This window comes from Melanerpes formicivorus, unplaced genomic scaffold (assembly GCF_026170545.1).
Source record: "Melanerpes formicivorus ecotype bairdi unplaced genomic scaffold, bMelFor1.0.p_v2 SCAF_108, whole genome shotgun sequence".
Classification (NCBI taxonomy): Eukaryota; Metazoa; Chordata; class Aves; order Piciformes; family Picidae; genus Melanerpes; species Melanerpes formicivorus.
In genome coordinates, this window is record NW_027142460.1 from 316,488 (window position 1) to 342,664 (window position 26,177).

At 55.8% G+C, this 26,177-nt stretch overlaps 1 protein-coding gene across 1 annotated transcript in view; it reads left to right on the forward strand.

Moving 5' to 3' along the window:
- Positions 1–25,271, forward strand: part of HSD17B12 (hydroxysteroid 17-beta dehydrogenase 12) — a 113,425-nt gene extending 88,154 nt beyond the window's left edge. The window contains exons 7-11 of the mRNA XM_068166848.1: positions 3,033–3,067; positions 12,760–12,841; positions 16,254–16,319; positions 20,547–20,696; positions 23,676–25,271. Coding sequence (XP_068022949.1) covers positions 3,033–3,067; positions 12,760–12,841; positions 16,254–16,319; positions 20,547–20,696; positions 23,676–23,780 — 438 coding nt within the window. The 3' untranslated portion in view covers positions 23,781–25,271. The remainder of the gene's footprint in view (positions 1–3,032; positions 3,068–12,759; positions 12,842–16,253; positions 16,320–20,546; positions 20,697–23,675) is intronic.
- Positions 25,272–26,177: the final 906 nt, after the last annotated feature.

The following is a 26,177-nucleotide window of genomic DNA, read 5'->3' on the forward strand; positions in this document are numbered from 1 at the left end:
GTGTCTGCTCATTTGTGGCTGTGAGGTTTTCACCTCCCAAGCTGGCCCAATGTCTCATGGTTTAGGCTCTCCAGGGCCTGTGGGATCCGTCCCATTTCATTCTGGGGCCCTTCTCACCCTGCTCTCAAATCTGCTTTGGAGCACCTGGAAATCATTTCTGTTTGCTGTCTGATCTGTCATTGCTGCCAGTGATGTGACAGAGCTGGGCAGGGGGATACCTGGCACAAGCTATTTTGGATTTCAACTGTGTTTTAGGATGGTATTAAGAGGGAGGGGATTACCCCCTTCTGCTCAGCTCTGGGGAGGCCACACCTGGAGGCTTGTGTCCAGCTTTGGGCAGTTCAAGCCAAGAGAGAGATGGAGGTGCTGGAGCCAGGGCAGAGCAGGGCAAGGAAGCTGGGAAGGGCCTGGAGAAGAAATCTGATGGAGAGAGACTGAAGGAGCTGGGGATGGTTAGTGAGAAAGAGAGGAGGCTGAGGGGAGACCTCCTGGCTGTCTACAGCCACCTGAAAGGAGGCTGTGGAGAGGCTGCTGCTGGTCTCTGCTCACAGGGAATTAGTGACAGAACAAGAGGGAATGGCCTCAAGCTGCCCCTGGGGAGGTTTAGCCTGGACAGTAGGAAGAAAACGTTCAGGGCAAGAGTGGTGAGGAACCACCGTGCCAGGGAGGTGGTGGAGTCCCCAAGCCTGGCTGTGTTTGAAGGTGGTTTGGATGTGGTGCCTGGGGCTATGGTTTAGGGCTGAGCCTTGTGGAGTAGGGTTCTGGGTTGGACTTGGTGATCCTGAGGGACTGTTCCAAGCTGAATGTTTCTGTGAGGCTGATAGTAGTAGGAGGAAAATTAATGTACTAATTGTGGACTAATTTAGTGTTGAGCACAAGAAGTTCAACCTAAACATGGAGAGAAACTTGTTTCCTGGGAGGGTGCTGGAGCCCAGGAGCAGGCTGCCCAGAGGGGTTGTGGAGTCTCCTTCTCTGGAGAGCTTCCAACCCTCCCTGGCCCCTGTGCTCCTGGGCAAGCTGCTGGGGGTGTCCTGCTTTGGCAGGGGGGTTGGGCTGGGTGAGCTCCAGAGGTCCCTTACACACACACACACACACACACCCCCCAGTCTGTGATTCTTCAGTGTGCAAACATCTGAGCAATGAGGAAAAACATGTTTTGGGGTCTTAAAAGTTTTCTGCAGGTCACATCCCATAGCACTCCTTCTGTTCAGTGCTCCTCCTGCACCACCAGTGCTTCTTAGCTTAACAGCAGCAGCTTGGCTTAGCTAAAATATGTTGGATGTTGTCTTCAGCCTTGGCAAAGACGGCAAATTCAGTCAGCCCTCAGCAAGGCTCCCTGCCTAGGTGACCCTTAGGTGACCCTAAGCAAGGCTTCCTGCCTAGGTGACCCTTAGGTGACCCTAAGCAAGGCTTCCTGCCTAGGTGGCCCTTAGGTGGCCCTGAGGAAGGCTTCCTGCCTAGGTGGCCCTTAGGTGACCCTAAGCAAGGCTCCCTGCCTAGGTGACCCTTAGGTGACCCTAAGCAAGGCTCCCTGCCTAGGTGACCCTTAGGTGACCCTAAGCAAGGCTCCCTGCCTAGGTGGCCCTTAGGTGACCCTAAGCAAGGCTTCCTGCCTAGGTGACCCTTAGGTGACCCTAAGCAAGGCTCCCTGCCTAGGTGGCCCTTGGGTGGCCCTGAGCAAGGCTCCCTGCCTAGGTGGCCCTTAGGTGGCCCTGAGCAAGGCTTCCTGCCTAGGTGGCCCTTAGGTGACCCTAAGCAAGGCTTCCTGCCTAGGTGACCCTTAGGTGACCCTAAACAAGGCTTCCTGCCTAGGTGGCCCTTAGGTGGCCCTGAGGAAGGCTCCCTGCCTAGGTGACCCTTAGGTGACCCTAAACAAGGCTCCCTGCCTAGGTGGCCCTTAGGTGGCCCTGAGCAAGGCTCCCTGCCTAGGTGGCCCTTAGGTGGCCCTGAGCAAGGCTCCCTGCCTAGGTGGCCCTCAGGTGGCCCTGAGGAAGGCTCCCTGCCTAGGTGGCCCTTAGGTGGCCCTCAGGTGGCCCTGAGCAAGGCTCGCTGCCTGGGCAGCCCCGAGGGCGATGCAGGCTTCTGTTGTGTGTGTGGAGCCCAGGCCATAGTACTCTGATGTTCTCCTGTTGCTCAGAGGTGCTTCTTCCTTCCCTCTCCCTGAGGCTGCTCTGGGGGCCAGCTGTGCTCCCCCTGCAGAGCTCACACACCGCTTGACAGAGCCCAGCCAGCCAGGTGGGATGAAACCAAAGTGCCCACACACAGCATGGCACAGCTGCCCCCCGCCTGGGCTGGTCCGAGGGGCTGCCTGCTGCTCCTGGCACCGCTGCCCCCTGCCTGGGCTGGTCCGAGGGGCTGCCTGCTGCTCCTGGCACCGCTGCCCCCTGCCTGGGCTGGTCCGAGGGGCTGCCTGCTGCTCCTGGCACCGCTGCCCCCCGTCTGGGCCGGTCCGAGGGGCTGCCTGCTGCTCCTGGCACCCCTGCCCCCCGCCTGGGCTGGTCCAAGGGGCTGCCTGCTGCTCTGGCACCACTGCCCCCTGCCTGGGCTGGTCCGAGGGGCTGCCTGCTGCTCTGGCACCGCTGCCCCCTGCCTGGGCTGGTCCGAGGGGCTGCCTGCTGCTCCTGGCACCGCTGCCCCCCGCCTGGGCCGGGCCGAGGGGCTGCCTGCTGCTCTGGCACCGCTGCCCCCCGCCTGGGCTGGTCCGAGGGGCTGCCTGCTGCTCCTGGCACCACTGCCCCCCGCCTGGGCTGGTCCGAGGGGCTGCCTGCTGCTCTGGCACCGCTGCCCCCCGCCTGGGCTGGTCCGAGGGGCTGCCTGCTGCTCTGGCACCACTGCCCCCTGCCTGGGCTGGTCCGAGGGGCTGCCTGCCTGCTGCTCTGGCACCACTGCCCCCTGCCTGGGCTGGTCCGAGGGGCTGCCTGCCAGCTGCTCCCGGGAGGAGCGGGAGGCTTCCCTCCCTCCTGTCTGCTCTCTGCCTTCTCAGCCATCACCACTTTTGCCTCCTTGTCTGTCTGTTTGTGTTCTCTCTGCAGATGACACGGCTGGTGCTGCCCGGCATGCTGGCCAGGTGAGTCAGAGCAGCACCCCCCAGGCAGAGTCATCCTTGTGGCTGGGGGAGAGCCCTGCCTCGGAAAATTCATTCCCCTGACTAATCAGCCCAGTCCCCCAGCTGGTAATGGCAGAGTAACGCTGGGTGAGTCACGCTGCTGCTGCATGAATCATCAGCTGGTGGAAGCCTTTTTCTCCCCCCCCCCTCCCCTCCCCTCCCCCTCCCCACTGTTGTGGTGATTCCTTTTAGAAGAGAATTAAAAAGCCCTTCTGACTCACCGGCGCTAACTGAACAGCCTGCTATTCTGAGGGGGTGGTTACAGTGCCTGGGAATAACCTTCTGAAGGCTATTCCTCTAAGTCAGGGGAAGGAAAATGGATGCAAAGACTCTCTTCTCATTTGGCAGCAGGAGGTATAGTGAGGCAAAGCCTGGGATGGCTTCAAAAGCAGGAGCAGAGACCAGCTCCTCAAAACAAATGCACGCTGCTGCCGCCTCTCAGGGTGTGTGCTGACTGCCTAGCTAGCTCCCAGGCGGAATTCAAGTGCTGCACAGGTTCCATGTGGTCCCTTGGAGCTGGTTTCTAGCTGATGTCAAAGAATCACAGAATCTGAGGGGGGATCTAATCAATGTTTATAAATATCTGAGGGCTGGGGGTCAGGAAGGAGGGGACAGGGACAGGCTCTGCTCAGCTGCACCAGGGCTGGAGCACCTCTCCTGTGAGGACAGACTGAAGGAGCTGGGGCTGTTCAGTCTGGAGAAGAGAAGGCTGCCAGGTGACCTCATTGTGGCCTTCCAGGATCTGAAGAGGGCTCGAAGAAGGCTGGGGAGGGACTGCTCAGGATCTCAGGTAGTGATAGGACTAGGGGGAATGGAATGAAGCTGGAGGTGGGGAGATTGAGGCTGGAGGTGAGGAGGAAGTTCTTCCCCATGAGAGTGGTGAAGCCCTGGAATGGGTTGTGCAGGGAGGTGGTTGGGGCCCTGTCCCTGGAGGTGTTTAAGGCCAGGCTGGCTGAGGCTCTGGCCAGGCTGATCTAGTGTGGGGTGTCCCTGCCCATGGCAGGGGGGGTTGGAACTGGATGATCCTTGTGGTCCCTTCCAACCCTGACTGACACTAGGATACCCTGTGACAGGACAAGGGGCAATGGATATAAACTGCAGCACAGGAGGTTCCAGCTCAACATGAGGAGGAACTTCTGCCCTGTGAGGCTCACAGAGCACTGGAACAGGCTGCCCAGGGAGGTTGTGGAGTCTCCATCTCTGGAGGTCCCTTCCAGCCCTTAACATCCTGTGATCTTTGGTTGGAAGAGACCTTCAAGATCATCTAGTCCAGCCTTTGACCCAGCACTGCAAGGTCATCACTACACCATAGAATCCTAGAATGTTAGGGGTTGGAAGGGACCTCTTGAAATCAAGAAATCAAGCAAAGCAGGGTCACCTAGCACAGGACACACAGGAACATGTCCAGGTGAGGCTTGAAAGCCTTCAGAGCAGGAGTCTCCACAACCTCTCTGGGCAGCCTGCTCCAGGGCTCCAGCAGCCTCACAGTGAAGAGGCCTCTCCTCTTGTTGAGGTAGAACTTCTGTGCTTCAGTTTATAGCTATTCTTCCTTGGCACCACCACAAACAGACTGGCACCTTCATCCTGACACCCACTCCTCAGATATTTATAGCCATTAATAGAATCCCCTCTCAGCCTTCTCCAGACTAAACAGCCTCAGGTGTCTCAGTCTCTCTTCACAGGAGAGTTCCATGTCCCCAGGCACCAAGGCCACAGGCTGTGTAAACACCCCCAGGGATGGTGACTCCACCAGTGTGGCCATTCCAGAGTTTGAGAACCCTTTCAGGGAAGAAATATCTCCTAATGTTCAGCCTAAACCTGCCCTGGTGCAGCTTGCTTCTCTTTCCTCAGTCCTGTTGATTGGCACCAGGGAGAAGGGGCTGCCCCCTCCTCACCCCAGCCTCCCTTCAGGGAGCTGCAGAGAGCCAGAAGGTCTCCCCTCAACCTCCTTTTCCCCAGACTGAACAGCCCCAGCTCCCTCAGCTGCTGTGCACAGGACTTGTGCTCCTGACCCTTCACAGCCCTTGCCTTTCTCTGGATATTCTCCAGCTCTTTTGTGGCCTCCTCCTGTCTTGACTCTCCCAGACCTCTGTCCATCTCCTATTGTGGAGCAGACCCCAGTGCTCTGCATGAAATGCTGTATAGAACATGGCACTTTGGGACCACTTTGGGTGGTCTCAGGTTGAAGGTCAGGTTTTCCAGGGAGCCAGTAGCTGGTTTAGAGCCCTGCAAGGTGTGTGATTAACTCTCTAGTGTCCACTGCTGGCTGCTTTGACACTGAGTTTTGATCTGGCACTCTGGATGCCATTCCATACTCCATTCACATCTGCAGTCTTGTGCTCAGTTCTGGGCTCCCCAGGTTCAAGAGAGACAGGGAGCTGCTGGAGAGAGTCCACTGGAGGCTGCAGAGGTGCCCAGGGGACTGCAGCATCGCTGCAGAGGAAAAGCTGAGAGCCCTGGGGCTGTTGAGCCTGGAGCAGAGCAGCCCCAGAGGGGAGCTGATCAGTACTCAGCATGAGGATGGGACCAGACTCCTGTCAGTGGTGCCCAGCAACAGGACAAGGGGCAATGGGTTCAAACTGGAACCCATCTGAACAGGAGCAGAAACTTCTTTGTTGTGAGGGTGCTGGAGGCCTGGAGAAGGCTGCCCAGAGAGGCTGTGGAGTCTCCTGGTGTGGAGAGCTTCCACCCACCCCTGGCCATTGTGCTCCTGGGCAAGCTGCTTCTGCAGGGCCCTTGGACTGGATGATCGCCAGAGGTCCCTTCCAACCCTCTCCTATTCTGTGCTTCTGTGCAGAGGAAATGTTTCCCACTTCAAACAAGGTTTCTTTGTGAGTCCAACCTGTCAGAGCCAGTGAGCAGTGTGGGAGTCAGTGTCTGGCAGATGAGGGTGGTGGGGAGCAGCGCAACCAGGAGATAAGAATGAGCTTTTTTCATCTAAGGAAACCTGATTGAGGAAAGGTGAGTGAGGCCAGAGCTGTGTGGTGGCGGTGGGGTATTCCTCAGTAAAACTGGAGCAGAGGATTGTAGTGCAGTGGTGGTAGCTACTCATGGTTTGTAAGTCAGAAGCTGCTCCTTTCTGACATCCTGCTGTTGATAGACAAAGGAACCTGCTTTTGGTGAAACCCTCTACAGATGTCAACAGGACCCAGAGCCATGCTGGTTTCCAGGACTTGGAAGTTGTTATCCATGTCTGCAACCCTGAAGCTCTGACAACCTCTCACCTCAGCTGCTTCTGTGTCCAAAATCCTCTCCAGGACAGATGCTCAAGAAGCAGCTTGGAAAGAAAAGATTACTCATGGTTAAAAAAGCATAAAGCCAGGACAGATGTTGAACCTCTTGCTGTGCCTGAGGAGCCACTCTGTGTGGCCTCTCCATTTGCACAGGGACCTTGCTTTCTGGCCTAGGGAAATGGCTTCCATTGCAGTTGGGTTTGCAGGGCCAGCAGCTGCTACCTCCTGCACATCAACACTGCTAAGAGCCTGTAACCACAGTAGGACATGGGTGTTCAGCAGAACACAGAGTTAACCAGGCTGGAAAAGACCTGTGAGATCATTGAGTCCAACCTCTCACCCAGCACCATCTGATCAACTCAACCATGGCACCAAGTGCCTCAGCCAGGCTCTTCCTAAACACCTCCAGGGATGGGGACTCCACCACCTCCCTGGGCAGCACATCCCAAGGGCCAATCTCTCTGTCTGGGAAGAACTTCCTCCTCACCTCCAGCCTGAACCTCCCCTGGCACAGCTTGAGACTGTGTCCTCTTGTTCTGGTGCTGGCTGCCTGGGAGGAGAGACCAACCCCCACCTGGCTACAACCTCCCTTCAGGGAGTTGGAGAGAGCAAGAAGGTCTCCCCTGAGCCTCCTCTTCTCCAGGCTAAGCAACCCCAGCTCCCTCAGCCTCTCCTCACAGGGCTGTGCTCCAGACCCCTCCTCAGCTTTCTTGCCCTTCTCTGGACACTTTCCAGCAGCTCAACCTCCTTCCTAAACTGAGGGGCCCAGCACTGGACACAGGACTCAAGGTGTGGCCTAACCAGTGCAGTGTCCAGGGGCAGAATGACCTCCCTGCTCCTGCTGGCCACACTGTTCCTGATGCAGGCCAGGATGCCACTGGCCCTCTTGGCCCCCTGGGCACACTGCTGGCTCCTGTTCAGCTGCTGTCAAGCAGCACCCCCAGGTCCAGGGGCATGGATGAATGGTTGCTGTAGTCAGCAATTGTTCTTGGGGCCAACTTACAAATGTCTCCCTTGGGGACTAGGTTGGGAAAAAGGGCTCCAGGCTCTAAGAATTAAAGTGGCCTGGGAATGCCATCATTGCTCCTCTGTGCTCAAGGAGTGTTGAGGAGATGGATCATAGAACTAACAAGGCTGGAAAAGATCTCCAAGATGATTGAAGCCAACTGTCAGCATAACACTGTCAAGTCCACCTCTAAACCACAGCATTATTTAAGTAGGAAGAGACCTTTAAGGCCATTGTGGCCAACCATTAACCCAACACTGCCAAGGTCATGTCCCTCAGCACCACTTCTGCATGTTCTTCTCTAACACTTCCAGGGATGGGGACTCTGCCACTGCCCTGGGCAGCCTGGGCCAGGACTTGACCACTCAGTCAGTGAAGAAATGTTTGCTCATATCCAATCTAAACCTCCCCTGGTGCAACTTGAGGTCATTTCCTCTTGTCCTATCACTTGTTACTAGGGAGAAGAGACCAAAACCCACCTGGCTCCAACCTCCTCTCAGGGAGCTATAAAGAGCTATGAGGTCTCTCAGCTTCCTCTTCTCCAGGCTGAACACCCCCAGCTCCCTCAGCTGCTCCTCCCCAGCCCTGTTCCTCAGACCCTTCCCCAGCTTTGTTGCCCTTCTCTGGTCCTGCTCCAGCTTCTCAATGTCCTTCTTGGAGTGAGAGGCCCCAGACTGAGCCCAGTCTTTGGGATATGGCCTCAGGGTGCAGAGCACAAGGGGACAATCACTGTCCTGTCTTGCTGGCCACACTAGTCCTGATCCAAGCCAGGATGTTGTTTGCCTTCTTGGTCACCTGGGGACATGCTGTAGTGTTCTGCAGCTCTCTGTAGTCCTTCTTGGAATGCTGGTTTGGTGATGATAGGCTACAAGACACACAGAAGGAGAGCAGACTCTGTGTGTTTTGCATCCAGGTCTGTGAGGAGAAGCCTCCCCTGCATCTTGCTGTGCCTGTTAGTTTTCATTTGTCACAAACATGGCAGCCTCAGCTGAATGCCACCTCTTGGAATGCTGTTTAGATGCTCTGCCAGGGCTCCTCTGCTCTGCTCTGAGCACTTCAAGTGACAATTCATCATCTGCAGCTTCCTGTGCCACTTCCATCAGCAGTTCCTTTCTGTTTCCAGCCTGCTGCTGTCTGGCTGAGATGGGAGACTCACCCAAAGGAGAAAACCTCAGGCTCCATGGTCTTGGGGAGCAACAACCACCCAAATGTGTTGATGGCTTTCAGACAAATACCAAACCCTGGTGTTTATGGCCAGGGAAGTAGCAAGTGCATAATGGCAGCAGAGAGGAAGCTCCCTCTTTCTCCTTGGTGTGCAACTGGAGCAGGCTCTGGTTGCCACAGCAACAGGGAGATGGCTAAATATAGCCTCCTCCAGCTCTGGACCACTTAAGGTAGAATGATGGGGAGGTGTGAGGGTGTTGGCCTGGCTCTCTTCAACTTAACCAACTTGGTGTTTTGCTCTGTTTTCTTTCTTCCCCTGTTAACTGCACAGTTGAGTTAGATGGAGCCCAAATGTCTTTCTGCTGCACTGATGCTGGGGTCATTCCTCAGCTCCCTCCCCAGAAATGTGCCTTTGTGGTTCCTCCAAGAAGGACAATTGGAGATGGAGTTACTAAGCTTTTCCCTTTTACCTGGAGGTGACCAAAGGGCTGGAGCCACCTTGTCTATGAGGCCAGGCTGAGGGAGCTGGGGTTGTTCAGCCTGGACAAGACTCCAGGGCGACCTCATAGCTGCCTCCCAGTGCCTGAAGGGAAACTATAGGAAGGCTGGAGAGGGACTGTTTAGAGACAGGGCAAAGGGGATGGGTCTGAAGCTGAGGGAGAGTAGGGTTGGACTGGATCCTAGGAAGAAGTTTTTCAGTAGGAGAGCAGTGAGGCTCTGGCACAGGCTGCCCAGGGAGGCTGGGGATGGCCTTTCCCTGGAGGTGTTCAAGGCCAGGTTGAATGAGGCCTTGAGTAACCAAGTCTAGCTGAGAGAGAGGTGTTCCTGCCCATGGCAGGGAGGTTGGAACAGATGCTCCCTGAGGTCCCTCCCAACCAAAGCCATCCTGTGATGTGAAGACAAGAGCTTTTAAGAGTGGGACTATTTTCTTTCTGAAGGAAGAACTCAACCCTCCAACCCTGCAGTAGCTCTGACTGCTTCAAAGAGAGCAAGGTGTGGAGCTTCTGCAAGGAGCTAATTTTTTGTCCCCAAGAAGGTCTAAGCTCATCCAGTCCAACCATCAGCTAACCCCACCATGGCTACAGGTTTCCTGAACCCCTGCAGGGATGGGGACTCCACCACCTCCCTGGGCAGCCTCTGCCAATCCCTGACCACTCTTGCAGCAAAGACATTTAGGAATTGCCTAATCTCCAGCCTAACCTCCAACCTCCCCTGGCACAATTTCAGGCCAATTCCTCTTGTTCTGTCCCCTGATTCCAGGGAGAGCAGCCCAACCCTCAGCTGTCTCTAGCCTCCTTTCAGGGAGTTGCAGAGAACCATGAGCTCTCCCCTTAGATGCACCTAGCTGATGGTCACTAATCCTTCTGAGGTCATTCTGCCCTGTGCTCAGCACTGCTCAGGCCACACCTGGAGTCCTGTGTCCAGTTCTGGGCCCCTCAGGTTAGGGAAGGGGTTGAGCTGCTGGAAGGTGTCCAGAGAAGGGCAAGAAAGCTGGGGAGGGGTCTGGAGCACAGCCCTGTGAGGAGAGGCTGAGGGAGCTGGGGTTGCTTAGCCTGGAGAAGAGGAGGCTCAGGGGAGACCTCATTGCTCTCTCCAACTCCCTGAAGGGAGGTTGTAGCCAGGTGGGGGGTGGTCTCTTCTCCCAGGCAGCCAGCACCAGAACAAGAGGACACAGCCTCGAGCTGTGTCAGGGGAAGTTTAGGCTGGAGGTGAGGAGAAAGTTCTTCCCAGAGAGAGTTGTTAGCCCTTGGGATGTGCTGCCCAGGGAGGTGGTGGAGTCCCCATCCCTGGAGGTGTTCAAGAGGGGATTGGATGTGGCACTTGGTGCCATGGTCTGGTCATGAGGTCTGTGGTGCCAGGTTGGACTCGATGATCTTTGAGGCCTCTTCCAACCTTGGTGAGACTGTGATAATGCTAGGCCAGCTGGCCATCAGGAGGGCTGTGCTTCACAGCCACCCACCCTTCTGAAGCCCAGTTTGCTTCCTAAGTGTTGGAGCTCCTGTGTGTCCACCCAAATGTTGCTCCTTGGTTTCATGCTTCTGCCCTCAGTGGAGTTTTGTGGTGGGACAAGCACCCTCTTTGACCAGTTTTCCCTACAGATAAATTCCCTCTTTCTTGTGTGTTCTGAGAGGATAAAGCAAGGTCCTGGTTGTTGTCATTCATTGCTCTGTAGATTCTTCTCAGGACTGCTCTTAAGGAAGCTCTCAGGTAGTATGTGCCCAGGCTCTTGTGTCTTTTCCCTTCTCATAAACCCTCACTTTCTGATAATTTCTCTCCTCTGCAGGGAGGGATAAAAGTGTTTTCCAGACTGCAGCACCAGATCTCAGTGGTGAGGAGTCTGCCCTTGCCTTTCCCACCACCTCTCCTTTGGCTGCTGCACCAGGGGGAATTCCTCATGGACATAGGTCAGGTTTCCTAGGGAGCCAGTAGCTGGTATAGAGCCCTGCAAGGTGTGTGATCGATCCTCTAGTGTCCAGTGCTGCCTTTGTTGACACTGAATCAGGCAGCTGGCATTCTGGATGCCATTCCACACTCCATTCACATCTGAAGTCTTGTGCTCAGTTCTGGGCTCCCCAGGTTCAAGAGAGACAGGGAGCAGCTGGAGAGAGTCCACTGGAGGCTGCAGAGGTGCTCAGGGGACTGCAGCATCGCTGTGAGGAGGGAAGGCTGAGGGCCCTGGAGAGGAGCAGCCTGAGAAGGCATCTTCCCAGTGCTCAGCAAGGGCTAAATGGTGGCAGGCAAGAGGATGGAGCCAGGCTCTTTCCACTGGTGCCCAGGGACTGGACAAGAGGCAGTGGGCATAAACAGGATCCCAGGAGGTTCCATCTGAACAGGAGGAGAAACTTCTTTGTTGTGAGGGTGCTGGAGGCCTGGAGCAGGCTGCCCAGAGAGGTTGTGGAGTCTCCTTGTGTGGAGAGCTTCCAACCCCCACTGGCCATTGTGCTCCTGGGCAGGCTGCTGGGGGTGCCCTGCTCTAGCAGGGGCTTGGACTGGATGATCTCCAGAGGTCCCTTCCAGCTTCTCCATGCTGGGGTTCTTCAGTCATTTCACACAGCAGTCTGACCTGGTTACAAAGTGCCTTACAGTGCTCTCCAGTCTGGTAGTCTCCTAAAAGCTGCTTGAGTGCTCATTGCAATGCAGGCCCTCACTGGAGCTCAGCAGCTCAGCTCAGCTCAGAAGCACCCCTGGCCTTGATGGGAAAGGCTTCAGCCCCCAGTGTCTGCTGGTGTGGCAGTCTCAGCCTCAACTTGTGCTCTCGTTTTCACCTTAATACGTAGTTTAATCTCCATTACTGCTTTATTTCAGCACCTGTCACCAGTCCTGACCAACACAAATACCTCTGGCAGAAGTGTTAGAAATCCTCAGTGGCTGAAATGATTCTTCTCTGTCACAACAGCCCCTTGGCACAGGCAGCCCAGGGAGGTGGTGGAGGCACCATCCTTAGAGGTGGTGAGGAAATGTGTGGCCATGGCTCTCTGGGACGTGGTTTCATGGCTGTGGTGGTGGTGGGTTGAGCTTGGCCTTGATCTTGGAGGCCTTTTTCAGCTGAAACAATCCCTGTCATCTCACTTCTAGAGCTGAGGCAGTCACACATTTCATTCACACTTGTGTCAGAGCAGGAGCTGTGCTGGGCTTGAAGCTTTTCTCACCATTTTCCAAGAGTGCCATGAATTTAGGGCTGAATTGATCACTGAAGGCCTTTGGATTTAAGCTGCTTACTTACATCATGGTGGCAGCAGAAGCTTAGGGTGGAGGCAGATGAGCAAACATCAGGAGGCACTCAGGTGTGGAGCTGCAGGAGGTGAGCTGTGTGATGCCTACCCCTGGCTCTGCACCAGGCACAGCACAGGCTGGCTCTGTGCAGCTCAGCTGCCTTGGGTTTGCTACAGGCTGGAGGCAGCAGCAGGAATTAATCTTGCCCTGTGCTGGGCTCTCTGCTAGCACCTTCTGACAGTCTGCTCCCCCTAACTGGCTTGAAGCTGTTCAAACTCCTCCTGCTTTCCACCCCCCTCTCAATTATAGCTCTGGTTCTGTAGATCAGAGCAGGCTTTAGGCTGGAAGATGCCTTTAAGATCAAGTCCACCCTTCAACCCAACACCACCGAGTCCACCACTCACCCACCTCCCTCAGCCCCGCACCTGCAAGTCTGTTCTCACAGGCAGCTGGGTTTTCTCCCTTGAGGCTTGCAGTAATCTCCTGGACCAGGCAAGGTGTTTCCTGTGTTTGATGTTGTCTCCATTGCCTTTCAGATCCAAAGGGGTCATTCTGAACATTGCCTCAGCTGCTGGGATGTATCCAACTCCACTGCTGACTCTCTACTCTGCAACCAAGGTAAGTGGTGGTGCTCTCCACGCCGTAGTCGAGGGGCACACTTAAGCCAGCCCTGCAGGAAGAAGTGTTGTGGTGTCCATCTAGTGGCACTTTCATGAACTAAAAGTAGTCCAGCTTCCAGCTTGAAAAGTTTTCCAGCAGTGGAAGTTGGAAGATCAGGAGCAAAGTCAGTGCAAGGTCTGACTGCCATGGGAGCAACGATTCTGTGTGGGGCCTTCTACGTGGGCCTGGGAGAGCGTGGTGGTGTTCCAGGCAAGCTTACTGTGGGGCTGAGGAAGGACAGTGAGGTCAACACACTTCCTTTTCCTGACTCTGCAGCCTTCTTTTCCCTCATCTTGCTGAAGATGTGGATCTTCAGTATTGTATCTACATGGATTTATTGAAGCAGGATGTTTCTAGTGCTCGCTGGCAGCAAACATTTGTCCTCCTTCTTCATGAGTTGCTTTGAGTTTAGCAGGGGTCTAGGACTGGGTCCAGTCTTATCTGACATCTCTGTCAGTGACCTGGGTGAGGGGACAGAGTGGACCCTCAGCCAGTTTGCTGGTGGTACCAAACTGGGAGCAGTGGCAGACACCCCATCAGGCTGTGCAGCCATTCAGCCAGGCCTGGCCAGGCTGGGGAGAAGGCTGGAGGGAACCTCAGGAAGTTCAACAAGGGCAAGTGTAGAGTCCTGCCCCTGGGGAGGAGCCACCCTCTGCAGCAGTACAGGTGAGGGGGGACCTGCTGGGAAGCAGCTCTGTGGAGAAGGACCTGGGAGTGCTGGTGGATGAGTTCACCATGAGCCAGCACTGTACCCTTGTGGACCAAAAGCCCAGTGGTCTCCTGGCATTCAGGAGAGCCTGGTCAAGGGAGGTTTTCTGCCCCCTCTGCTCTGCCCTAGTGAAGCCACACCTGGAGTCCTGGTCCAGTTCTGCACTTTCCTGCTCAAGAGAGACAAGGAACTATTGGAGAGAGTCAAAAAAACAGGCTTTGAAGATGCTGAGCCCAGGAGCAGGCTGCCCAGAGGGGTTGTGGAGTCTCCTCATCTGGAGAGCTTCCAACAACCCCTAGCCATTGTGCTCCTGGGCAAGCTGCTGTGGGTGCCCTGCTTTGGCAGAGGGTTGGACTGGGTGAGCTCCAGAGGTCCCTTCCAACCCCTCCCATGCTGGGATTGTTTAATTTCTGGTGGGAGAATGGATAGGGCTCTGTGGCCTTGTCACTGCCACACAGCCACCTTCCCTTCATCTGCTGAACAGACCCTGCTGCTACCATAACCCAACTGGTCAGCTGCTGTGCTTGCAGTGAGCTTGATAGGATAGGATAGGATAGGGTAGGGTAGGTAGGGTAGAGTAGAGTAGAGTAGAGTAGAGTAGAGTAGAGTAGAGTAGAGTAGAGTAGAGTAGAGTAGAGTAGAGTAGAGTAGAGTAGAGTGCTCCAGACCCCTCCCCAGCTTTGTTGCCCTTCTCTGGGCACCTTCCAGCAGCTCAACCTCTTTCCTAAACTGAGGGGCCCAGAACTGGACACAGGACTCCAGGTGTGGCCTAACCAGTGCTGAACACTGTTTTAGTGAGAACCTCAAATATTTCTTCCTCTCCCTCTAGAAAACTCAGTTCCAGGTAAAAATAACCTGGCTGTTCTCAGCACTCTCATCTGCTGCCACAGGAAGGTTAGCAAGCATGAAAGTGACTCTCCTAATGGAGCTGTAGAAAGACTGCAGCTGCAATTTCTGGGCTTGGGCATTTTTTCCCCCCCTCTCCTCATCTATGTGGAGAAGCTTTAAAGCACAGCATCCTTCAGGCCTAGGTCAATGGCTTTGGCTAATTACCAGGAACAGACTCAGTCCAACTCTTTAAGCTTCCCCTGGAGAATTCCCTGTGAAATAAGACCCTTGGAGGAACCACAGTCCTGGGTTTTGACAGCTTTACCAATCCACCTGTGACAAGTGAAATAGGACAGACAGGCTGGCTCTGTGCAGCTCCCTGAGAGGAGGCTGGAGGCAGGTGGGGGCTGCTCTCTCCTCCCAAGGGACAAGTGACAGGACCAGAGGAAGCAGCCTCCTGTTCACCAGGGGAGGTTCAGGTTGGACATGAGGAACAACTTCTTCCCAAAAAGGGTTGTCAAGCCCTGGGGCAGGCTGCCCAGGGCAGTGGTGGAGTCCCCATCCCTGGAGGGGTTTCAGAGCTGTGCAGATGTGGTGCTGAGGGCCGTGGCTCAGTGGTGAGCTGGCAGTGCTGGGCTAAGGGCTGGACACAAGGCTAAGCAATCCTGTGACTTCACACTCTGCTTCCAGAGAGACCTCAGCAGACAGCTTGGTGTTGTCCCCCTGAATTCAGCAGGGACTGGCTTGAGAGCAGCCCTGAAGGAAAGGCCTTGGGGGTGCTGGGGGAGGAGAAGCTCAACAGGAGCCAGCAGTGAGCACTTGCAGCTCAGAAGGCCAAGGGCAGCCTGGGCTGTGTCCAAAGCAGCATGGCCAGAGATGGAGGGAGGGGATCCTGCCCCTCTGCTCTGCTCTGGGGAGACCTCACCTGCAGGGCTGTGTGCAGGGCTGGAGCCCTCAGCACAGGAAGGACCTGGAGCTGATGGAGAGGCTCCAGAGGAGGGACACAAAGATGAGCAGCAGCTCTGAGCAGCTCTGCTAGGAGGACAGGCTGAGGGAGCTGGGGGTGTTCAGCCTGGAGAGGAGAAGGCTCTGGGGAGACCTAAGAGCAGCCTGCCAGGACCTGACGGGGGCTACAGGAAGGCTGCAGAGAGACTGTTTGGAAAGGCCTGCAGGGACAGGAGCAGGGACAATGGTTTGAGATTAGAGCAGATTGAGATTGGATGTGAGGAACAAGTTCTGCCCCAGGAAGGTGGTGGAACACTGGCACAGGCTGCCCAGGGAGGTGGTTGAGGCTCCTTCCCTGGAGATACTCGAGGTGAGGCTGGACAGGGCCCTGGGCAGTCTGCTCTAGCTGGGGATGTCCCTGCTGGGGGCTTGGACTGGGTGAGCTTTGGAGGTCCCTTCCAACCCATGCTATGGTTACTCCCCTCCCCATGTCTTTAGTATCTGAGCTCCTTGTTTGCTATCCAAGGAGAAGACATTTTCTTTATCCTCTTCTCTGCTTATTTAGAGCTTAGAATTTAGAGGCTTGGAGACTTGGAGAGCATTCTTCAGTCTGCTTCAAGTTGAAAGGTTGTTAAGGACCTTGAGCATGGGGGAGGTTGAAAACCCAACTTGTCTTGACAGAAGTTCCTCACGAGCCAAAACTTATTTGGAGGCTGCAGGTTGCTTTTCCCTCCCCTGTGGCACAAAGTGGAGCCCAGGAGGTTCCATGTGAACACGGGGGAGGGCTGCAAAGCTGCTTGTGAAGGTTTTTCATACTGCTCTGGAGCTCACTTCAGATGCCCTCCCCAGAGCTGCACACTGCACTTTCCTCTCTTCTCTTCCCTCCAGGCTTTTGTGGATTACTTCTCCCGAGGCCTGCATGCAGAATACAAGAGCAAGGGCATCTTTGTGCAGGTGAGTAGAGCTGCTGTGTGCCTGGTTACCACAGCAACAGGGCTGTCCTGGTAACCAAAGCTGAAGCTCAAGGTAAGGATTTCCTCTGATCCCACCAGCAGCTTGCTTTCGCTGCTTGTGACCAGTGCAACAGAGAACACAGCTTGGTGGGGTGGGAGTTGGGGGGTTGGGCTCTTCTGGGGGGGTGAGGAGGCAGTGGTTGAACCTTCCAGGAGAAATTGCTCCACAGAGCTTGTGTGCAGCTCTGTGGAGTAGGTGTTTACACAACTTCACCTGCTGGAGTGCACTCTTGGAGAGTGTTTGTACAGAGGTTCCATAGGTGGCTGCTCAGAAGAGGAGGACAGCAGCACTGGGCAGTCACCTGCCCGGGTAAGCACAGCAGCAGCGACCAGCACAAGTCTCAAAGACCCCTTGTGTGTAATGGTCTGAGTTCATTGGAGTGAACATTGAGGTGCCACATGAGAATCCCTCCAGTTGGAAGAGACCTTTCAGATCCTCAGCCCAACCATGCTCTGGTTCTCTGTGTCTCACCTCTGTGTCTTTTAGACATCCCCAGGGATGGATGGGGATTCAGCCACCTCCCTGGGGAGCCTGTGCCAGTGTTTGAGAACCCTTCCAGTGAGGAATTTTCTTCTAATGGCCAGCCTTGAGTTCCCCCTGCTGCAAGCTGAGGGCTTCTCCTTTTAGTCTGTTGCTTGTTCTTTGGGAGAAGAGACCACCCCCACCTGGCTCCAGCCTCCTTTCAGGGAGCTGCAGAGATCAATGAGGTCTCCCCTCAGCCTTCTCCAGACTGTACAACCTCAGCTCCCTCAGCTGCTCCTTCCCAGCCCTGTGCTCCACTCTTCCCCAGCTTTGCTGCCCTTCTCTGGACCTGCTCCAGGACCTCAACATCCTTCTTGAGTGAGGGGCCCAAACCTGAACCTGGGCACACTGCTGGCTCATTTTCAGCCAGCTGCCAACCAGCACCCCCAGCTCCTTTTCCCCAGGGCAGCTTCCAGCCACTCTGCCCCAAGCTTGGAGCACTCATGGGGCTGTTGTGAGCCAGGTGCAGGACCTGGCACTTGGCCTTGTCAAACCTCAGCCCATTGGCCTCAGCCCAGCTGCTAATGAAACTTGTTGGGGTTTTTTTTCTCTCCTCTCATTTGTTTACCTTCCAATGTTCTGAGTTATTTCTGATGGAGCATGAAAGCAAACCAAGCCCCAGGCTGGTTGAATTTTACTTCACTATCACCACTCTTTAAGTGTCCTTCCAGAACATGTCTGGAATTCCCAGCCTTGGCTGCAAACACTGCATGAAATGCCAGAGGATGGGAAGGATTTCCTGCTTTTGGGGTATGGAAAGCTGGAAATAAGTTCTCAGTGTCTCCACTTCTTGGTGAAGGTCAAAAGTGCTAGAGTGACATCTGCCACTCTGCACCCACAGCTCCCAGGCTGTCCTGCTGCAAGGGCTGTGCTGGATTCCTGCAGCACTGCTTTTCTTTGCCCCTGGCTGTGGAGAGTGGCTCTCCCCCCTGGGTGCTGTGGGCCTGCTGACCAATAGCTGTCACAGCTTCCATTCATTACACTAATTTCCCTGCAGCCTGTGTCCTTGTCAGCCTCTTCCAGCCCAAGCCACTCTGAACCACTAATGAATATTGCAAGTCCCTTCCTGTGGAGACTAGCTGACATATCTCCTTCAAGCCCTTCAGATCCCCCTTGGATTGTCTGAAGTTCCTCTCTGTGACCTTCACAAGTGTCATTCATTGTGCACTTCCAGCTGAGATCACCATTTAAACAGTGAGCTTTCAGCATGCCAATGCCTGCAGAGCCCTGCTGTGTGGGAAGCAGAAATCAGCTGCAGATCCTCAAGATCACTCAGTCCAACCATCCACCCGACACTGCCAAGTCTGCCACTAAGCCATGGCCCTCAGCACCACACCTTACAGGCCTTTGAAACCCCTCTAGGGATGGGGACTCCCCCTGCCCTCAGCAGCCTGTTCCATGACTGGACAAGCCTTGCAGGGAAGAAATTGTTCCTAATGTTCAATCTAAACCTTGCTTGGTGCAGCCTGAGGCTGTTTCCTCTCATGCTCTCATCTCAGTTTGATAGCTGGGAGAAGAGCCCAACCCCCACCTGGCTCCAGCCACTGTTCAGGGAGCTGTAGAGAGTGAGGAGGTCTCCCCTCAGCCTCCTTTTCTCCAGACTAAACACCCCCAGCTCCCTCAGCAGCTCCTCATGAAGTGAGTCCATGGCTGAGGAAGGAGGGTTGCTTCCCAGTGTGCTGCTGTGTACTTCCCTTTCCACCTCCACCAGCATGAGCTGGGGGTGGGGGAGATGTGGGTTTGGATCTGGCTCTGTCTTGCCCCACCACTTACATGCTTTGGTGGCAGCAGGCAACAATACACCCATGCTGCTTCCCCTTGCTTTGCCATCCTGCCAGGTAGCTCTCAGACCCTCCAGCATTTTTACTCCCAAACAACAGACAGCATAAACTTGCCCATAGGGAGTTCCATCTAAACAGGAGAAGGAACTTAGAGTGTGGCAAGGCACTGGAGCAGGCTGCCCAGAGAGGGGGTGGTGTCTCTCTCTCTGGAGACTTTGAAGGCCTGCCTGCACATGTTCCTGTGAGATCTGCTTTGGGTGAATCCTGCTCTGGCAGTGGGGTTGGAGTTGGTGATCTTCAGAGGTCCCTTCCACCCCCTACCATTCTGTGATCATTATCAGAGAAGCACAGAATCGTTAGGGTAGGAAGGGACCTCGAGGATCATCCAGTCCCAACCCCCCTGCCATGGGCAGGGACACCTCACACCACAGCAGCTTGCTCACAGCCACCTCCAGCCTGGCTGCAAACACCTCCAGGCAGGAGGCTTCCACCACCTCCCTGGGCAACCTGTGCCAGGCTCTCACCACCCTCATGGGCAACAACTTCTTCCTCACAGCCAATCTCAATCTCCCCACTTCTGGTTTTGCTCCATCCCCCCCCCAGTCCTATCCCTCCCTGACACCCTCAAAAGTCCCTCCCCAGCTTTCCTGTAGCCCCCAGCAGATCCTGGAAGGCCACCAGAAGGTCTCCTGGGAGCCTTCTCCTCTCCAGCCTGCACAACCCCAACTCTCTCAGGCTGTCTCCAGAGCAGAGCAGCTCCAGCCCTCTGCTCCTCCTCCTGGCCCTTCTCTGGACACCTTCCAGCCCCTCCAGAGCCTTCCTGGCACAGAGGCTCCAGGACTGGCCCCAGAGCTGCAGCTGTGGTCTCAGCAGAGTGGAGCAGAGGGGCAGAATCCCCTCCCTGGCCCTGCTGGCCACACTTCTCTGGCTGCAGCCCAGGCTCTGGTTGGCTCTCTGGCTGCAAGTGCTCACTGCTGGCTCCTGCTGAGCTTCTCCTCCCCCAGCACCCCCAAGGCCTTTTCTCCAGGGCTGTTCTCAAGCCAGTCCCTGCTCAGCCTGTATCAGTGCCTGGGATTGCCCTGACCCAGCTGCAGGACCTTTCACTTGGTCTTGTTGAACCTCATGAGGCTGTCATGGGCTCAGCTCTGCAGCCTGTCCAGGTCCCTCTGGATGGATCCTTCCCTGCAGCTCACCACCCAGCTTGGTGCCAGCAGCAGTTCTGCTGAGGGTGCCTCAGTGCCACTGTCCATGGCACCAACAAGCCTATAAAAGCCTTTGATCCTTCCTTCTGTCCCTGAGGACTTTCCCTGTGGTATTGACCTCTCTGCCTCCCAAGCCCTCCTGTGGAGTTACAGTTTCAACTTTCCAGGTCTCCTAGTGTTTCCTTTCTTCCTCCTGCCTTTGTGTTTCTCTCTGTGCAGATGCCAGACTGAGGCACTGAGAGCCCTGCCTTGGGTTCTTCACCACTTTCCTAAGCAAATCTGGTGGCTTGCAGCAGAGGAGCTGCAAGGGTGGTGAGAGCCTGGCACAGGCTGCCCAGGGAGGTGGTGGAAGCCTCCTGCCTGGAGGTGTTTGCAGCCAGGCTGGAGGTGGCTGTGAGCAACCTGCTGTGGTGTGAGGTGTCCCTGCCCATGGCAGGGGGGTTGGGGCTGGCTGAGCCTTGAGCTCCCTTCCAGCCCTGACAGCTGTGTGATGCTGAGCAGCGCCCTGTTACAGTGCTGTTGGTATCTGGGGTCAGGCCTGGGAAGGCAGCCTGTTTGAGCTTGAAATCAGCCTGCTGCACACCTGATCCTAGCTCCTGGGTGGCTCTGCCAGTGGGGTTTGCAGGCACTGCTTGCTCTGACCTGCCCCTTCCCCCCTACAGAGCGTGCTCCCCTACTACGTGGCCACGAAGCTGTCCAAGATCCGCCAGCCCAGCTTCGACAAGCCCAGCCCCGAGGCCTACGTGCGCGCCGCCCTGGGCACCGTGGGCATGCAGCCCCGCACCAACGGCTGCCTGCCCCACGCCCTCATGGTGAGTCATAGTACCATAGTACCATAATGTCAGTCAGGGTTGGAAGGGACCACAAGGATCATCCAGTTCCAAGCCCCCTGCCATGGGCAGGGACACCCCACACTAGATCAGCCTGGCCACAGCCTCAGCCAGCCTGGCCTTAAACACCTCCAGGGACAGGGCCCCAACCACCTCCCTGCACAACCCATTCCAGGGCTTCACCACTCTCATGGGGAAGAACTTCCTCCTCACCTCCAGCCTCAATCTCCCCACCTCCAGCTCCATTCCATTCCCCCTAGTCCTATCACTGCCTGAGATCCTGAGCAGTCCCTCCCCAGCCTTCCTGGAGCCCCCTGCAGATCCTGGAAGGCCACAATGAGGTCACCTGGGAGCCTTCTCTTCTGCAGACTGAACAGCCCCAACTCCTTCAGTCTGTCCTCACAGGAGAGGTGCTCCAGCCCTCTGCTCATCCTCCTGGCCCTTCTCTGGACACCTTCCAGCACCTCCAGATCCCTCTTGTCATAGGGGCTCCAGAACTGGAGGCAGGACTCCAGGTGGGGTCTCCCCAGAGCTGAGCAGAGGGGGAGAATCACTTCCCTTGCCCTGCTGGCCACACTTCTCCTGCTGCAGCCCAGGCTCTGGTTGGCTTTCTGGGCTGCAAGTGCACACTGAGAGCTCCTGCTGAGCTTCTCCTCCCCCAGCACCCCCAAGTCTCTCTCCTCAGGGCTGCTTTCCAGCCAGTCCCTGCCCAGCCTGGATTTGTGCCTGGGATTGCCTCCACCCAGCTGCAGGACCCTGCCCTTGCTCTTGTTGAACCTCCTGAGGTTGGCTTGTGCCCACCTCTGCAGCCTGTCCAGGTCCCTCTGGATGGATCCCTTCCCTCCAGCTGTCTGCTGCACCACACAGCTTGGTGTCATCAGCAAACCTGCTGAGGGTGCACTCAGTGCCACTGTACATGGCACCCACAGAGATGTTGAACAAGCCTGGTCCCAGGACTGATCCCTGAGGGACTCTGCTTGTCCCTGGCCTCCACTGGCACATGGAGCCATGGACAGCCACTCTTTGGGTGCGGCCACCAAGCCAGTTCCTTATCCATCTGGTGGTCACCCATCACACCCATGTGTCACCAGCGTGGGGACCGGGATGTGGTGTGGGACAGTGTGGAAGGCTTTGCTCAGCTCCAGGTAAATGACAGCAGTTGCTCTCCCCTCAGCTGTTAATTTGAAGTCAGCACCGGGAGCTGCCGGGGAGGCTGGCGCCGCTCAGAGCGCCGACAGAAAGGGTTCTGGCTCCCGCAGGAAGCGCGATGGAAAGGCTCTCCTTGAATGGGAGAGCAACGCAGAACTGTGTTCAAAAGTACCCAGGGACAGAGGATCCCTGGATCCTTGGCACCTAGTCCAGCAGCCCTGCACAGAAAGGCTTGGGGATGCCAGTGGGTGAAAAGCTGGATGTGAGCCAGCACCCTGTGGCTCCCTGCCCGGATGCATCTCCAGCAGCCTGGGCAGCAGGGAGGGGATCCTGCCCCTCTGCTCTGCCGAGACCCCCCCTGCAGTGCTGGGCCAGCTCTGGAGCCCTCAGCACAGCACAGACAGGGACTATTGGAGTGGGGCCAGAGGAAGTCACAGCCATGATGGGAGGGCTGGAATCACATCATCCTTAGCTTGGATTGATGCTGAGGATTGCCCCAGTCTGTGTGCAGGACCTTACCCCTGGCTTTGTTGAACCTCCTGAGGTTCACACAGACCCAGCTCTCGAAGCCTCTCCAGGTCCCTGTGGATGGATCCTGCTCCTCTGACATGACAACTGCATGACCCAACACAGTGTTGTCTGCAGACTTGCTGAGGGTGCACTTGATCCCACTGCCTGTGTCATTGATGAGGATACTAACTCTCACTGGTCCCAGTATGGACCCCTGAGGGACACCACTTGTCACCCATCTCCGTCTGGAGACTGAGCCACTGACCACTGCCCTCTGTCTGCAACCATCCATGACCCACCCAGCAGCCCACCCATCCAATCCCTCTCTCTCCAATGTCAAGAGAAGGATGTTGTGGGGGGGATTGTGTCAAAGGCTTTACAGAAGTCCATATGGATGACATCCCCTGATGTAGTCACTCCATGACAGAGGGCACTGGGCCGGTCAGGGAGGACTTCCCTTGGTGAAGCCAGGTTTTCATGGTTTAGGCTCACAGACTCACTGATGGCACCAGCTTGGAAGGGAGCCCTCAAAGGTTATCTTCTCCAACCTTCCTGCAGTGAGCAGGGACATCTCCAGCTACATCAGGCTGCTCAGGGCCCCATCAAGCCTGACCTTGAATGCCTCCAGAGGTGAGGCCTCCACCACATCTCTGGGCAACCTGTGGCAGGATTAGATTAGATTAGTATTAGATTGATTAGAGGGCTGGAGCACCTCTTCTGTGGGGATAGACTTGAGAGAGCTGGGGCTGTTCAGTCTGAAGGAGTCTGAAAGCCCCCAGGAGACCTTCTTGTGGCCTTCCAGGATCTGCAGGGGGATCCAAGGAAGCTGAGGAGGGACTTCTGAGGGTGTCAGGGAGGGATAGGACTGGGGGGGATGGAGCAAAAGGAGAAGCGGGGAGCTTGAGATTGGCTGTGAGGAAGAAGTTGCTGCCCAGGAGGGTGGTGAGAGCCTGGCAGAGGCTGCCCAGGGAGGTGGTGGAAGCCTCCTGCCTGGAGGTGTTTGCAGCCAGGCTGGAGGTGGCTGTGAGCAAGCTGCTGTGGTGTGAGGTGTCCCTGCCCATGGCAGGGGGTTGGGGCTGTCTGAGCCTTGAGCTCCCTTCCAAGCCTGACAGTTCTGTGAGTGTGAGGATCTTCCTCCTGCTGTCCAAGCTAGGGCTCCCCTGCTCCAGTCTCAGACTCCTCACGTCTAACCGTGGCTTGGAGACCTTTGTGTGTGCTGCTGACTGTTGGATTCACTCAGCACCGGCTCTAAAAGGCTGAGAGTTTTTCTCTCCCCATTTTGTTTGCTTGTTTGTTTTTCAGGGCTGGATCTTCTCTCTTCTCCCTTCTTCTACTGCCATTAACTTCCTCATGAAAACCAACCAACAAATCCGAGCTCGCTACCTGAAAAAGAAGAAGGAGAAGTAAGTTGGAGGCAGCCAGGAAGCCTCCTGGGAGCCCTGCGAGCTGCAGCGCTGCAGCAGGCTCCACAGTCCCCCCTGATGCTCTAACCACCTGCAGTCCTAGGTGTGCTTTCTAACAAGCAGAACAGGAGGGTAGAGGTGAAAGGAGGCCATTGACTTCAAACCAGACTTTCTTTGTTCATAGCTAATCCAGGTTGGGGAATTGGGGGGGGGAAGTGCTTTTTGGATCAATCACACTGTGCTCACCCAGGGCTTTGATCAGACATTGCTCTCAGCTTCCTCATAGAGTGTCCATCGCATCTCTGCATCCCCTGTGGGAGAGGGGTTAGGATAGGGGCAGTTCTCTCTCCTCCCTGGGCAGGAATGGGAAGGGAGCACCTTCACCAAGGTAACCCAGCACTGCTGACAGAGGATTACTTCTTCCCACCTTGCCACCTGGCTCACCTGCAGGGATCCTGCCTCGTCAAGCATCTCAGAAGTGCTTCCCCAGGGTGATCTCAGGGGTTATGAACTCGAGGGGAAAACTGAGCCAACCCCCCCCCCCCCCCAACAACAACCTCATCTATAAATATCTACATAAAATAACCTCACCCCAGGACTATTTACCTGGATTCCAACTTTCCCTTCCTCTGTGATCTCCACAGTTTGCCATAGCAATGCTTTCCCAAGCTCGCTGCCTGCTCTTCCTTGCTAGGTGGTGGATACCACGATGTAGATAACTGTCACACCTTCTGTGTCACCTTGCTGGCCACTCTGGTGAGCCCTCGACATGCAGAGCTTGAAATGAGTTCCTCAGACCTCTTGCTGAAGCACCTGCCAGTCTGCCTGTGCTGAGGCCCTTTGAAGCAGGAGCATTTGAGGCAGCTCCAAGAGCGAGACCCAAATGTCAGAAGTCTTTCACTGACTTGGTTCAGGTCTGGAACGGATTCGCTTGGTTCTGTTCCAAGGTGCAGCCCCCCAGCTCCAGCAGAACAGGGATCTCAGAGGACATGAGGAATCTGAGCTGCTGCTGTTTCTCTTTGCCTAACTGCTTAAAGATTTTGGTCTCTGCCACTCCTTTCTTTTGTCAACACATAAAAAGGAGCTGAAGCTCCACAAACCAAACCGCAGAGCATCTCTCTGCGCTCTTTGCTCCGACTTCCTCTGCTTGAAGAGTTGCAGGGTGCTTTCTGTCCCCAAAAGGACTCATTTCAAGCTCTGGTGTGGAAGGAGAAGAGGTGATGTTGGGGTGGGAGGGAGGGAGGGAGGGGGAGGGGGGCTCATGTTTCTGTACAGAAACCTGAATACCGATGCAATGGTGCTGATCCAATCCGAGAGGCAGATCCTATCCCGGTCGTGTCCTTGCCCTTTGGAGCGGGGGTGGTGAAGTCAGCGGTGGTGGTTCTGTAAGAGCCCTTGGTTGCTGTGCTCAGGATCTGATGTGGAAGCTACCAGACTAAACCTGTACATGTCTTGACTTTGTCAAACAAATAAAATGGAATTTACTCTGAGCATACTGAATCTGTCAGGGGCTTCCTTCATTTGCCTCCTCCTGACTGTCCTTTGTCCCAGACAGCCACTCAGTGACAGCTGCCGGACGTTCACATGCCCAGCCCAAGCTTTTAGTAACCTCTTTTCACAGTCTCACCAAGGTTGGAAGAGACCTCAAAGATCATCGAGTCCAACCTGTCACCACAGAGCTCATGACTAGACCATGGCACCAAGTGCCACATCCAATCCCCTCTTGAACACCTCCAGGGATGGGGACTCCACCACCTCCCTGGGCAGCACGTTCCAGTGGCTAACAACTCTATCAGTGAAGAACTTTCTCCTCACCTCCAGCCCAAACCTCCCCTGGCACAGCTTGAGACTGTGTCCTCTTGTTCTGGTGCTGATTGCCTGGGAGAAGAGACCAACCCCCACCTGGCTACAACCTCCCTTCAGGGAGTTGTAGAGAGCAATGAGGTCTCCCCTGAGCCTCCTCTTCTCCAGGCTAAGCAACCCCAGCTCCCTCAGCCTCTCCTCACAGGGCTGTGCTCCAGACCCCTCCCCAGCTTTCTTGCCCTTCTCTGGACACCTTCCAGCAGCTCAACCTCCTTCCTAACCTGAGGAGCCCAGAACTGGACACAGGACTCAAGGTGTGGCCTAACCAGTGCTGAGCACAGGGCACAATGACTTCCCTGCTCCTGCTGGCCACACTGTTCCTGATGCAGGCCAGGATGCCATTGGCCCTCCTGGCTGCCTGGGCACACTGCAGGCTCATGTTCAGCCTACCATCAACCAGCACCCCCAGATCCCTCTCTGCCTGGCTGCTCTCAGCCACTCTGACCCCAGCCTGTAGCTCTGCCTGGGGTTGCTGTGGCCAATGTGCAGCACCTGGCACTTGGATGTGTTCAATCTCCTGCCCTTGGCCTCTGCCCAT